General features: G+C 50.9%; 4 protein-coding genes across 4 annotated transcripts; 1 reads left to right on the top strand and 3 right to left on the bottom strand.

The window, feature by feature from the left end:
* Window positions 1-2672: 2672 nt before the first annotated feature.
* Window positions 2673-4879, bottom strand: B0T23DRAFT_67807 (ammonium transporter MEP1). The gene is made up of 4 exons (XM_062841635.1): window positions 4651-4879; window positions 4245-4576; window positions 3215-4153; window positions 2673-3155 (listed from the first exon to the last, which is right to left on the bottom strand). The coding sequence occupies exons 1-4, from the start codon at window positions 4715-4717 to the stop codon at window positions 2961-2963; spliced, it is 1533 nt and encodes a 510-aa protein (XP_062695133.1). The 5' UTR covers window positions 4718-4879; the 3' UTR covers window positions 2673-2960.
* A 557-nt stretch (window positions 4880-5436) lies between these two features.
* On the top strand, window positions 5437-6067 carry B0T23DRAFT_372898 (uncharacterized protein). The gene is made up of 2 exons (XM_062836757.1): window positions 5437-5512; window positions 5602-6067. Exons 1-2 carry the CDS (start codon window positions 5509-5511, stop codon window positions 6039-6041), a joined length of 444 nt encoding a protein of 147 aa, XP_062695132.1. The 5' UTR covers window positions 5437-5508; the 3' UTR covers window positions 6042-6067.
* Window positions 6068-8445: 2378 nt separating this feature from the next.
* Window positions 8446-8852, bottom strand: B0T23DRAFT_67794 (uncharacterized protein). The gene has a single exon (XM_062841634.1). The coding sequence runs from the start codon at window positions 8734-8736 to the stop codon at window positions 8527-8529; it is 210 nt and encodes a 69-aa protein (XP_062695131.1). The 5' UTR covers window positions 8737-8852; the 3' UTR covers window positions 8446-8526.
* A 1538-nt stretch (window positions 8853-10390) lies between these two features.
* On the bottom strand, window positions 10391-13276 carry B0T23DRAFT_332112 (histidine phosphatase superfamily). Its single transcript, XM_062835736.1, has 6 exons — window positions 12265-13276; window positions 11931-12185; window positions 11808-11869; window positions 11586-11731; window positions 11427-11515; window positions 10391-11365 (listed from the first exon to the last, which is right to left on the bottom strand). Exons 1-6 carry the CDS (start codon window positions 12859-12861, stop codon window positions 10715-10717), a joined length of 1800 nt encoding a protein of 599 aa, XP_062695130.1. The 5' UTR covers window positions 12862-13276; the 3' UTR covers window positions 10391-10714.
* Between the last annotated feature and the right edge of the window lie 162 nt (window positions 13277-13438).

The following is a 13438-nucleotide window of genomic DNA, read 5'->3' as shown; positions in this document are numbered from 1 at the left end:
TAAATGTGAAAAGGACAATTCTTTGAAGAAAACAACATTGCAATTGGATATGCCGGGGCTCACTAATCCCAGTCCGGCGGGATTAACTTTACCGGCGCCGTTCAGATCCCGTCCCGGCCGTACCGTCCGTCTGTCCGACCCCGAACCGGCGGTCATCATCTTCTTTCCTCAACACAAACCTCCGACTGGAGCAACACCGACACTGCAACATTGTTCTGTTAGTGTATATCTCAAAGTACTACTATTAGCCATTAACCTCCCGACAGGCCCGACGGCCGGGCTCCCCATAACGTGTGGGCAAAGCACCCGGGAAAGCACCCCACCTTGATTTTCCATCCTCGAATATTTAGACATATGTAACTTGGCACGCCATTCTTCCTTTTTCCAATCAAGCCGCCAAGCATTTTCCAGCTCGCTGTTCCTAAAGCCTTGTCCCCCACATCATAACCGCAGCCGCAACCAAACACACCCCCCTCCCCCACGCTGTAACCTTGAAACAGACTTGGGAGTGTCCGAGACCTCAACTTTGTTCAGTTTGCCAATACCCGCCAAGAAAAGAACTCCAAAAACTCATGGCTCTGCTGGGATATAACTTGTTAGCGTCGTTTTTTCGGGATGGCAAGGAGCCTTTAATCTTGGCTCAAGAAAAAGCCAGTTCGTCGTCAACCAGTCTCATGTTTCTTGTCGAGCTCACCGTACCGAGCTAACAAGTTACATCCCAGCAGGTGTACCAAGACGGACAACAAGACGAACGACAACCTGCGGAAAGTCCAACTTATCCCAACTTGTTCCAACTTATCAAACCACGTTGTGCGCGGCGTTGCCCAATCGGCTAACTCTCAAACACCCTGGCTCGCTGTGAACCTGGCACTGAGCTTTCCTATGTAGTGTAATCGGAAATCCCAAGTCACAAACTGGCATGGGATGTCGTGGCCGGGGGGGCGTGTAGTGTAGTGTAAGTCGCCGAGGTGGTGACTAAGCGTGACCTTTGTGTTTCTATTGGAAGATCGATCGCGGAGCATGGTTCACCCATCAGCCGAGTTAACCGAGCGAGTTAAAGTAGGTAGGTACCTATGTATATACATATTACGTGGATGGATTTGGAAAGCGAAACCTGGGATGTGACAAAGAGGCTGTCCTATCTGGGGTATCTTATCAAATTGGGATATGCCCCCAGCCGGTCGGTGGTCCAGACACCCAGCCTTAACGAGAAAGACCTTCAAATCACACCAGCTTTGGGCGCACACATCATCAACACAATGACATGACAGTACTAAATTGGTTGATATGCTAGTGTCGAACTTGAAACATACTATGATTCCGGAGGGAAGGAAGGAGAAGGGAAAAAAAAAAAAAAAAAAAAAAAAAGGGGGGGGGGATCCTTAAACTGAGCTGAGTTTGACACTGAGATGATGACACAGAATGTCATGTCGTGATCTGGACATTGATCTGGACATGGACGGAGTGCGAGAACAAGTTATACTTTTATAATTGCACTTACCTCGCACTTCGCCCTCGCATTCGCACGATAATATCAAGCACCAGATAAAGCCTGTGAGCGTGATACAACATCACTTTGTTCCGGGCCTCTCTCTGGTCTGTGATAGACGAGACTGCATGTTGCGTGAATGGTTGGTGAGTCGTTTGCCATCAAGGTTATGTTTTGCTTTGTTCAGATTTGGTCCTAGAGGCAAGTTGGAGCTTAATTTAACTTGTAGAGGAGAGAGTAATAGGTGTTCAAGTCTAACTCCAATCTCGTCGATGATTTGATGATTTATACAAACAGTGAGGGGAGAAAAGTCTAACCGAAAGCTTGATGCAGTTCGCAGAGAGGATAAGCTCGCAAAGAAACTTTTGGAAGCTGCACTGTGAGACAGAGACTGAGGTACTGATTTCAATAAACTGTTTAGCAATGTTTCACAAGAAACCATGCATACATAAAGTATCTACGATCCATTTGGCTAACATTGTAAATACGCCCATTTCTGCTTAATGTGTCCATGTTACAGCCTTAGACCACATGATATGGTTTGCTTCGGTTTTCTTCCAATGCCTGACTTGTAAGCTCAAGTGCGCGAAAATGCGAACACTCTAGTAAGTGACCAGTAAAACACTCCCACATACTGGACAAATTGAATCCCCAGACCCGGGAGTTGGGAAAGGACGAAACCTGGCAGTTTACGATCTGACCAGGCTCGGATTGTTGACCGCCTTCTTTTTTTTTTTTTTTTTTTTCTTTTTTTTTTTTCTTTTGGTTAGTTCTCTTAACTGGATCAGCGCATGACTCGTTGGGCCGCAAAACTGCAAGTACCAGAAAAAGAGAGTTGGGCTCATAGGTCCGTTACCGGTAGCTCGGAAATTGCGGGCATCAACAAGTGAGGCCATTAAAAATAAAATATGGAAATCGAAAACCAGATAACGAACATGGTGTGTACAAAGGTGGTACAAGGCTATCACCCAATCTAGGCTGGCAACCAACGGGAAATGGAAACAAGCACAACGGAGCAGATCTGAAGACCAAGAACAAAGGTCGGAAGACCAAGGACTTTGAACGCTGAATATGGCAGAAACATGCCTGCTTTCACATCGCCAGTTAGATGGGGTATTATACAAAAAAATAATATGCCAGCCCGGGCTTCATCATCCGGGGGATAAACTCGGTGTCCATCAAACACTGTGTGACGGTATCATCCGTTGAAATAAACAAACATAGAGATGAAAAAGCCTAAAAAGGAGGTATTGTTGGAAGCCCAAATCTACCCAGGCGCGCGCGCAGGCAAGAAACCCTTCCCCTCCCGCGCTTGGTTTCCTCAGTTTTCCACATTCTCTCATCCAAGGTCCCGTAAACTCAGAGTTCTATGCATTCCCAAAACCAAAACAGAAACAGAAACCCAAAATTCGCTTGTGAAGATAATTTCGTTGCGTGGTCGCATAATTCGACGTGGACATCTTTTGTGAGATTATTCCGAGGTCGAGCCCCTCTTCTCTCGCGGTTCCTCCTCTTCATGGTGTGGGAGTTCGGACATGGTGGGTCCGTGGCGAGAGCTGCTCAACAGCTCCTGATGCCCTTCGATGCCGTGCTGAGGGACGATGATGTCGCCGTCTTGCCTCTGCTCTTTCTCTGCTGGTGTCCATGCCAGGTAATCGCGGCGAACCTGTTGGAAACATTGTTAGCCCATGGAGGTAAATAAAGAACGATCCGAATTAAACGTACCTCAACGTAGTCGTAAGCAAACTCGCCATGCTGGTCATCATCCATGCCGAGGAGCTCGGCTTCTTCGGAAGCGCGAAGGTGTAGACCTGGGATCATGTCGACGCCCTTGGCGAGGATAGCAGACATGACGAAAGAATATCCCATTGTGGCGCAAACGTAGGCGATCTGAATGTACAACTGCTTATAGTTGTGGTTGAGGAAGCCGCCGGGGATTTCCTGGTTGACGCCATCCAAGCCAATGATGTAATCGGCAGCAAAGAAACCGTTGAAGATCAGACCCACAACGCCTCCAAGAGCGTGTTCAGCGAATATATCGAGAGCGTCGTCGATGCCGATCATGAACTTGATCTTGGTGCCGAAGTTACAAACAACTCCAGTAACGACTCCGAGAATGATGCTGGCCCAAGGAGGGATATAACCGGAAGCAGGAGTAGCGGCGACGAGACCCGAGATGGTACCGGAACACCAGCCGACGAGCGACCACTTCTTGGCCAGGCGGTAATCGAGAAGGGTCCAGGTCATGGCCGCAAACATGGCTGTGAGACACGAATTCCAGCACGCCATGGCGGCACGAAGGTTGGCGCCAAAAGCAGATCCGCCGTTGAAGCCGAGCCAGCCGAACCAGAGGAAGACCGTACCAATGGTAATCAGGGAGATGTTGTGTGGACGAAAGTTGAGCATCATCTTCTCGTTACGTCGGCCGAGAACCCAAGAATAAGCCAGAGCCGAGACACCGGATCCAATTTCGACGGGACCACCACCAGCATAATCCATCACTCCGTACTTGAAGGCCCAACCGTTGACGTTCCAAGCCCAGCAACAGAGAGGGCAGTAGACCAGTGTTGCCCAGATAAAGATGAAAACCATTGCTGGGACAACGCGACCGCGTTCGGCGGTAGCCCCAACAACAAGGGCTGCGGTGACGCCGACGAATTGCATCTGTCACGTCGGGGTTAGATAAACATACCCCTGAATCGGGAAGACCAGGCCCTTGGCTGAAGTGTCTGATAAAAATCGATAGTCATCTTACCTGGTAGAAAGCATAGAGTAGCTCAGGAATGAGTTGAGAGCCGGGAGAAGGTGCACCGAGTGTGTTCATGAGACCAAAGTGTCGAAGGTTGCCAATAAAGCCGTTGGTCGCTGTGCTGCTGAGCGCCAATGAGTAGCCCCAGAAGTACCATTGAAACATGACAACACTGGAAGACATCATGCACACCCAAATGAGTGATAGAGCTGACTTTCTACGGGCAAGGCCGGAGTAGAGGAAGGCGATGCCGGGAATCATGATGAGGACCATGCATGATGCAACTAGAATAAAAGCCTGGTCGCCTGATTGGTACCATTGGTTGAGGTTTTCGGAGGCTGTTGGCGATGAAACTTGTCAGTGAGTGTCGGAGGCATTGGGTGCATGTCGTCGAGCTTCCGAAAGGACTCACCGGAATCACCGCCGTTGGGCGTCGTGCCATTGAAAGGGGTAGGGGCCCCGAACCATGAATACGACATGGCTGCGGCAGGCTGGTGGAGTGCCTGCCGGAGGCTACGGGGGCGGAAGTGATGAAAAGACGACGACGATCGCGTAGTCGGGGTCGGAGTCGGAAGTCAGGACGGTAAATGACGGTGGTAGGCGGTGAATCCGGGATGTATTAGACTATAGGAAACTGTGCGTAATAGGAGACTCGGACCACGGCGCTTCGGTAGTCGATAATGGTATTAAGGGACGGGCCGTGTGTGGAAAAAAGGTCCGACGTAAGTTGGAGAGTAGATTTTGTTTTCTTTAGTCTCAGACTCCTTTACTGAGAGAACAGGACTTGAGGAGCAAAGCCGGTATTTAGGTGGGCCAGAGAGTCATGGCCGAAGAAGGAGGGCGGGACGAGGCATGGTCTATATAAGAGTCGAGAGGTGGAAGGTTGATAAAAAGCGATGGGCGTGTGGGCAAAGAAGTGGGATCCATCCGGGTGCAGCATCGCAGCATGTCGATACTATCCGATGTACCAGCAGAGTGGGGAGGAGCGACCCGAAGGTCCATCGAGTCCCATCTGACGCAGCCCGCGCAGGGTACGGATCGCAGGAACTTGTCCAACTTAGTGCGCCCTTGGAACGACGGCAGGCACCCACAAGTCTGCCTCTGCACGCCGAAGGCGGACTCGCCTAGCGCACACTCAGCACTCCTCTTGTCTGTTTAGCTCTGTTACCTTATTCTGCTACCGCGATCAGGAACGGAGCAAGGATGTTTTTGGAGGATTCCCTCAATTGGGCCCGTGGAAACCATTACAGGCAGACGGTGTCTGGTATCAATGCCTAGGAGGTTGTTCCGAGTCGCGTGAGCTTGATGCGCATCCGGAAGTCCATCTCTCTTCCAGCCCACCTGTATACTATCGTCTACTAACCTGTCCGTGAGAGGGCCTCCAAAAACCAGTTCGTCTCAATTCGCGCCGTATACACTGGTCCGATTCCCATCAACCTATCGGTAATACGCAGTACGTGGGATGGGGGTTCCATGCCAGACAAATGGGAATGCCCACGCCGCCCCAAACAGCTAGTGGGAGCCGTAATGGCTGCCATGGCTGGCTTCACCAATCCGCGGCTGTCCCTCGATTTGTGGTGTGGGTTATCCCCTGCTCTTCTCTTCCCACTACCACTCTATTTGCATGGATGGGACAAAAAATGTGGCGAGATGCCGTTCGCGAACCTAGGATGTCTTTGCTTGAGGCTGCCAATGCCTATGGACGCCAGAAAGGGGGTTGAGAACAGAAATGGGGGATGCCGGCTGTCATTTATACAGTCATGGCCAGCTGCCCGGAGAGGCTCAAAAGCAACCATCAGATGACACAAGTACCAACAACTTTAACTTTGGGCGGGACGGTATTTTGAGGCAAAGAATGGATACAGGCAAATGCGCACACAAGGTTTTGAACATGTGGAGGGCTTCAGCCCAGCTTCCCAGGTGGCTAAACTCTCTTCAGCCATGGAGCGAAAAGAAGATTGGCTGATTCACAAGGCGTTCCACATTCACTTACCTGAACAAATATGTCAATTACCATCAGGGTCGTTTTGTATTCCGTGCACGCGTGGGCAGAGAGGGTACAGCCTGTAAGTTTTGGGACATTGCATAGTGTACAGCCGCGGCGTGCTTAACGGACTTGCATTGTACACTAGGTACCTTATCTCTTCATGTCAGAACCGAACCGCCTTGCCTTGCATTCACTTGCAATGGCTTGATATGTACATTTGCATATCCGTCAACGCACGATTTTTTTTTTTTTTAGCTGATCAACAATTTTATTTCAAGCTCGCTACATGGGCTCCGAGGCTCGAAAAGATTGAGTGGCCCCGTGATTTTACCTTATCTTTCGGCCGTGATTTGCAGACAATCTGATACACAATCCACTGATAGGGAGCTCGGGAGTTCGTTTGAAATCATAAAAGAACTTTGTTCCTGGCCAGGTAGAGCCTGCTTCCAAAAAGCTTGCGGGATTGTCATCCCAACTCAGCCAATGATAATGCAGATGTAGTACGAGGTGACAAGGGCCCGACTCCGGGAATGTGCGGTGCTGTGCTACCAGCATGCCTCCGCCCTCCATGCTTTGCCGTTACCTAGGTCCGCTGTCCCGAACCCATTCTGGGGCGGCACATTGGGGAAAATCATGATGAGCCTGTGAATTCAATGTCTCTTTTTTTGTGACTCTCTGACTTGTGGACCGACTTGCGTTGTCTCACCATTTACGTGCGGTTCGTCGTATGGGGATTGGGTTTCGAGAGGTACTGTACGTACTTATTTTGCAATTCACATAACCTTAAAACCCCAAACTACTCAATGTATACACAGTATACTCAAAGGTGCCCGATGAATGCAGGGACACTGTCAATTACAGTAGACAGCCAATGCCCGTCGATGTGATGGGACGCTCTCGCCCGACAACGGAGTGAAGATCAGGCAGAGCAGTGGCCCATATGCTTTGCTGTGATCTTCACACATCTCCAGTTCCAATGTGGCGTTATCTTGTCGATTCCAGGGCCTCCCAATTCCGGGCTGCCAAGAAACAAGACATTAGACATAGCTGCACCGAACTCGTCAACCGACTTCACGATCTTTCAGTAGGACCTTGCGCGTACACGTGTGCTTGCTCCGCTTGCTTCCTGTCACCTTCCGTGCATGCACTATTGGAAGCTCCTAAAATGGTGATATCACCAAGATCCCTCTGAGTTCTAGCGGACCCAGATAGGTAGAGTTATATAGAAAAGGGCGTCGATGTCCTCCAAGACGTTCGTATCTGGAGACAATTCTCCTCCTCATAGCCCTCTATGCTGGTGCCTCCGGGCTAAAGCATACGCGGCCGAATTGAGACAAAGCCAACACATCCCATTTAAAGCCTGTGAAGCCGAGTATAGTATCGACCAAGACCCGAACGAGCTGGACGTCTACTCGTCTGACGCGGTGGGTATGATGGAAGATATTGGGTGGCCTCGGTACCGAACGCAAACTCCGACCAGGCGCATTCCCCCACGCGCACAAGTTGACACCCCGCCAAACCGAACATCCATCGATATAGACAACAGGGGTAGTTCTGGGTTCACTTGAACGCCAATTGGATGCAATGGGATATAATACGACTTCCCCCAGCTTCCGTCGTGTGTTCCTGGGGTTTCTGTGGCGTCGATTTTGGTTTTCTTCCGTGGAAACGAGCGGCGTGCTGCACCCCAGATGACGGAACTTGCGAACAAAAGAAGGCACGACGTTGGGAGGTTTTCACAGGCCACCCCCCTCGTGGGTGGCCACGCCCATTCTGCATCCCTGTTCTTGGGTCCAGAACTTTACAGCTCCATTACCGGGCAGCCCCTGCGCTCTTAGACTGCAGGGGTGCCAGGCCGCAGCCAAGTACGCCAAGAGATAGGTTATCAGGACTTGGGGACCAATGAGAAGCCCGAGTGTTGGACAAAGGTTTCTGTCAACGCTTCCAGGTTCGGACAGATTCGGCGACGGTCAGCCTCCTTCGGGCTCCGCTATCGCGGCAGGCCCCGCCTCCCTCTTCCGGTTTTACACGATGGCCGGATGCCTGCTCATTTCACCAGCTTCGGTTGCATGGTTTCAGTTTGACTTGGATCTCGAACCTCGACACTTTTTTCGATACCTCCATCTTCCGCGACACTGATACCCTCATCTCCAGCCGCAGCCGCAGCCGCTACACCTCTTTGCAGTTTGCAGTCCCCACGGCACGAGACCTCCTCCACGGCGGGCATGGCGGCGATCCCTCCTATCCACTCGTCGTCCACATCTTTAGCCCACTTCGAGAAGGCAAAACCCCACAGGCTCTTTATGGGTTGAAGAAGGAAAAAAAACCAAAAGAGAAAGAAAACTGCGTCGGCGATAGGCTCAATTCTGGGACGCACTTACGAGCGGAAAGCCGAGGCCAGTCATCAACAAAAAAAGTGTGGCCGAGTCTCGACTCGCGGCATTCGGGCCGCTGTAAGCCGCCTGGATTGGTGATGACTGAAAGGAAACTGGGGTGCAGGTCCAGGGGCATCGAAACCTAATTTTTTTCACCAGGGTGGGGAGCGGTCCTCATATTGCCATTGTGTGTCCGGGTGAGTATTCGACATCTTTTTGACCGATCGAAATCCCCAATTTAGCGTCAACAAAGCTTCAGCCAATTGTCAAATGGGAACAGTGCTACCTACCTAGCAATTCCCTTATCAGCTACCTTGTAGTTTACGTCCAGGTTGAGCTTGCAGGTCCCTATAAAAGTGCGCCAATAGATGCATATGTGCCAATTTGGCCGGCGAGTTAGTATGCAAATAGGTAGTAATTGTACAAATTCTCATACTGTAAATTCCTTATTACGGATGGCTAGCTGTAGGCATCCAAGGGATGTTATGGATTTTCGGGTGCATGATGCACTTTCAGGGGACATGACTGCAGTGACTACCTCTAGTCGCTCCGATTTTTTTTTGATTTCTTGTCTTGGTGGAGAGACACCGAAATGGACACCCAATTTCATCGGTCAAACATGTACATAGGTGATGCACAAGAGAGGAAACACGGCACATGATGCCAATTATTGTCAACGCCGCTGATGACGTTGACGAACGACTGTCAAAACCACTGCCGAGACCCCATCGGCTGCCAATCTTGCCCGCCGAGCTACTTGAAGTAGTGTACAGTACCGCACCCGCGTCCGCGGCCGGGACTGGGAGTCAAAGTTGCATCAGTCATCTTGGCAGCCCCAAAAGCAAAGTTGCCAAGAAGCATTGAGTGAAAAGTCCACTTCGATGCCTCTCTGATGTAAGGACCCTCATTGATGAAAGTCGACGTCAGCCTTATCTGCAAAGGCAGCTGAGAAATTCAGAAGGTAAGGTACGTACACATATGCCGGCAATGGAAGATGCGAATTCTACTATGTAGCTAGTGGTGTAGACTCCAAACTTCCCATAAGGAAAGGCGGGAAGAGGTACCTGGTGGAAGTACTACCTCCGAGAACCACAACAGGGACCAGACATGTTCCAAACCACCGAAATAGGGGCCGCCCAGCTTCAATCACCAAAATAAACTGACGAGCCTCACTAAGTGCAAAAGGACACCATGCAACGGCTCCAACTGAAGTCGGGAAAAGCGCCTACTTATTATCAGTAGTGTAGTTGAACAATGGCGGTGATGCCTTGTCGTGTTGCACATACCGGAATCCTGAGAACACACACCGAAAACATCACAAGACAGGTGTCGTAAGCCTCCACATTTACACCTAGTGAGCACCTAGTCTAGCACGACCATGGACCGTGACGCTACTCCTTAGTTCCAAAGAAAAGACAAGGAGATGCCACCGCAATTTGATGACGACTTTGTTAGAGACTGTCGGTAATGTACCGGAGTCTAGGCTCTCTTCCAACATATCAGTTACGATGTCAATAATTGACGCTCCAGTCTTACCCCTATTCGGATGGAGAATAGAAAGACCAGCACGTGTCACACCTACCGATGTAGAATCTATATACAAGTTATTGTCAGCAACGATAAGTGAAGATTGAAGCAAAGATTTTCTCTTTTTATTTACAGCAGAAAACACAAGAAGAAAACAAAACAACCATCGGAAACTATGTTCACTTTTAGGGACGGCTTTGTTACCGGAAGCGCATTCTGGGTGCAGACGGAACGTGTGATGTAAATGGCTCCGCAAATGCTTCGAGGTATATGGCTGTCTTGGATTATCAGAACCAAGCTCGTCAAGATTTGAACATGAATTCATCAAGCGTTGGCATCGGAATATTGTTGCGAACAAAAGCTTCGAGTCGGCAGCAGATAGATCTAGTAAGCTTTTGGCCCTTTCGCCAGATACAAATGTCCTCATCTAGATTTTTCTTCGTTTCATGTCACGCATTTCTCCTCCAGCGTGTCTGTTCATCATCATTACTCGTGAAAGTTCACCACCCATCCCAAACAGGCGTGCTTCCAAAAAACGTACCTTTACGAATTTCTTATAGAAATTCCCCCCCCCCTTAGAAACTCCCCTACGGACTCCCACCATCAGCAAAGCACACCTCCTTGTACCTCGCCAGCCCGGGCATCTTCTCCTGCACCTTCAAAAACGTCTCAAACTCACACCATCCATCCACCCTTTCCGCATCACACTCCGGATGGCTCCACCCCAACGGGACCGTCCGTTGATTCAGCACAAAATGGACATACTTCGTCTCCTCTCCCTCATCTTCATAGCCCGACCGATCAGCCTTCAACGGCTTTGGCGTTTTGATAATCTCGATATCGAGTCTCGCGCCAAAGGGCGTCATGTGCGACACCGTAAAGTTGTGTTCGCCCGGGTATTTATCGGCGGGAAGGTCCTCTTCGAACTGGGTTAATCCAAAAGCCGCAAGGATGGAGACAATGTTGGTGTCATGCGAGAAGTCGAGATACAGAGACTGGTTGAGCGGGAAAGTGACGGTATTGTTGTCGAGGGTCACGTTGACTTGGGTCTCGGAGTAGGGGATGGTGTGATTTTGAAGGCGGGCGAGGACTTCCTGCTGAAAACCGATGCCGATGGCGCGGCCGGTCTCGGAGCCGAAGGCGTTGTTGCCGTAGAATTGGAGGTCGTGGGAGTAGCCGAACCCGATCCATTCTTCATAGGTGAAAAGGGAGCAGAAGCGGCTGTAGCCGCTTGCGACCTACAGAAAATGTGAGTTTGATATGAACCAAGTGGTAGGAGAGAGGTGGCGCTTGACTCACTGTGTCGTAGGCGCATAAGGTCTGGGCGGCATAAGTGTCATCGAGCGTCCAGTTATAACCCGTAACGAGCTTGGAGAAACGCTCAGTTGCTGAAGTTGATGAAGTTAGCTGTGTGCAACTGATATTACTCAGGCCATTTATCATCCAGAATCCGCGTACCATTCTGCAAGTAGTGGCCGACCCACATATCGCGGGCCGCAGAGCCAAGGCCGTCTTCCCTTTCGTTGGGGCAGTTCATATAGCCTGCCAAGGAGTTGTTGAGATTGGAGCCTTCGATGATGACTTCGAGGGTGACGTTGTTGGGCCTGTACAAAATCAATATCTAGATCCAACCGTTCGCAACATCACATGGGGATGGGGCGTGGAGGGGAAATAACTTACCATTCCAGGCCGAACATACCAGCCAAGAAGTTCTCAGCAGATCTCAGCATGCGGTCTTGGGTCTATGTTTCTCTAGTTAGCACCCAATTTCAAACTTGTCTTTACGGACAGCGAGATGCATACCGTCGTACGAGCGATAATCTTGGTGTTGGGGTCATAGAGCGACGAATACATGTAAGCGTGCAGGACACCAGAGTCGAACAGTTCCTGGCGACCTCTGGGGACGAGAATCTCAGTGCCCATCTGATACTTCCAGTTGTTCAGGAACTCGAGTTCGCCCGTAGCGTTGAACTTGCCAGTCGCATTGGCAAGACGGGCACCGAAAGACTCCACGTTTGAGCCTCCAGTGGGATAGCGAGAGCCATGACGAGAGACCATCTAAAGCACGGCAAAAATGGTCAGCATTGATCGCGGTACTCCTAGTGCCGCGTTACTCTCTAGATCTCAGTGCGCCTACCTGAAGCCAAATAATCTCGGCACCATCAGGCAGCGGCCACTCGTCCACGCCAAACCCTGTCGAGGGCGTGTAAGGCGTCAGAAATCCCATCATGCCGAAAATGCTCAAATTGCCCGGGTGCCAGCCCTGAATCGGCACCTGTGTCTGCAGCGGCGCATTAGGTACGTAGGTAGCAGCATGGTCAAAGGTTCTGGTCTGGGCCATGAAAGGCGCTTTGCCCGTGGCCGTCTTTCCAATCCAGGGGCCTGGGCTGGTGTTGAAGTAATCGGGTACCGTGGATGTGGGCTTGCATGGGCAGTCTTCCTCGCCCGAAGATATCTGATCATCTCGGGCTTGGAGCGGTGTCGGGCTGGCGAGCTCAGATGGACGCGGCTTGATACCGAACAGGGTGCCGTTGCACGCAAGTATGTTGAACGCGAAGAGGACGGCGAGCGAGACGGCGCCAGAAGCCAGGAGGATAGACAGTTTGCGCTTCAGACGCTGCCCAGGACTGGGTTGCGTGTCATGAGCAAGAAGCGGGCGTAACACCAGCTCTTCCTTCTCAGCTAGGCCAACGGGATTGTAGCCGGGCGCTTGAGGATTGATCGGCGAACGCATCTTGACGGTTGTCTATGCGCCCCTTGGTGGTTCGAACTGCGGACGACCGAGGGTTGTTGGATTATGGCTTACGCGGCGAAGGAGGGTCAGCATTTTGAATAGCACGGCTGGAAACAAGATCCTGGCTTGTTTGACGGAAAATATGCCCGGAAAATGAACGGTGGTGACGTGTACAGGAAGTTGACCGGCTACGTAGTACCCGACCACGAGGGGACGGCATATAGTCGCACCGTGACCATGTTACCTCAGCTAGTCGCTTAGCAGTACACTAGAGAACTGCAGTAAACAAAGGGAAGGTGGTGAGGTCCGATGATAGGCAATACGACGGCAATTGGGATGACGGTGGAGGAGGTTGGTCTGTTGAAGTGAAATGGGACGATCGGAGACAAATTCGTGCCGATAGAGCTGCAGAGGTGGAATTAAGGTTGAGCTTGCCGGCAGGCGGTTGCCAAGCGCTAACTATAAACGGAAAGTAGTGTTACATGCCCTACGGTCGCGAGCCAATCGTATCACACATACGCCAACCCCGCACCGGGCCTGGACGATCACGGTCCTGCAAAGTGCCGAATCGCCGGAT

Source organism: Neurospora hispaniola (assembly GCF_033458365.1).
Source record: "Neurospora hispaniola strain FGSC 10403 chromosome Unknown B0T23scaffold_2, whole genome shotgun sequence".
NCBI lineage: Eukaryota > Fungi > Ascomycota > Sordariomycetes > Sordariales > Sordariaceae > Neurospora > Neurospora hispaniola.
Note: the sequence above shows the minus strand (reverse complement) of the source record. Positions and strands in the feature narration are given on the sequence as shown.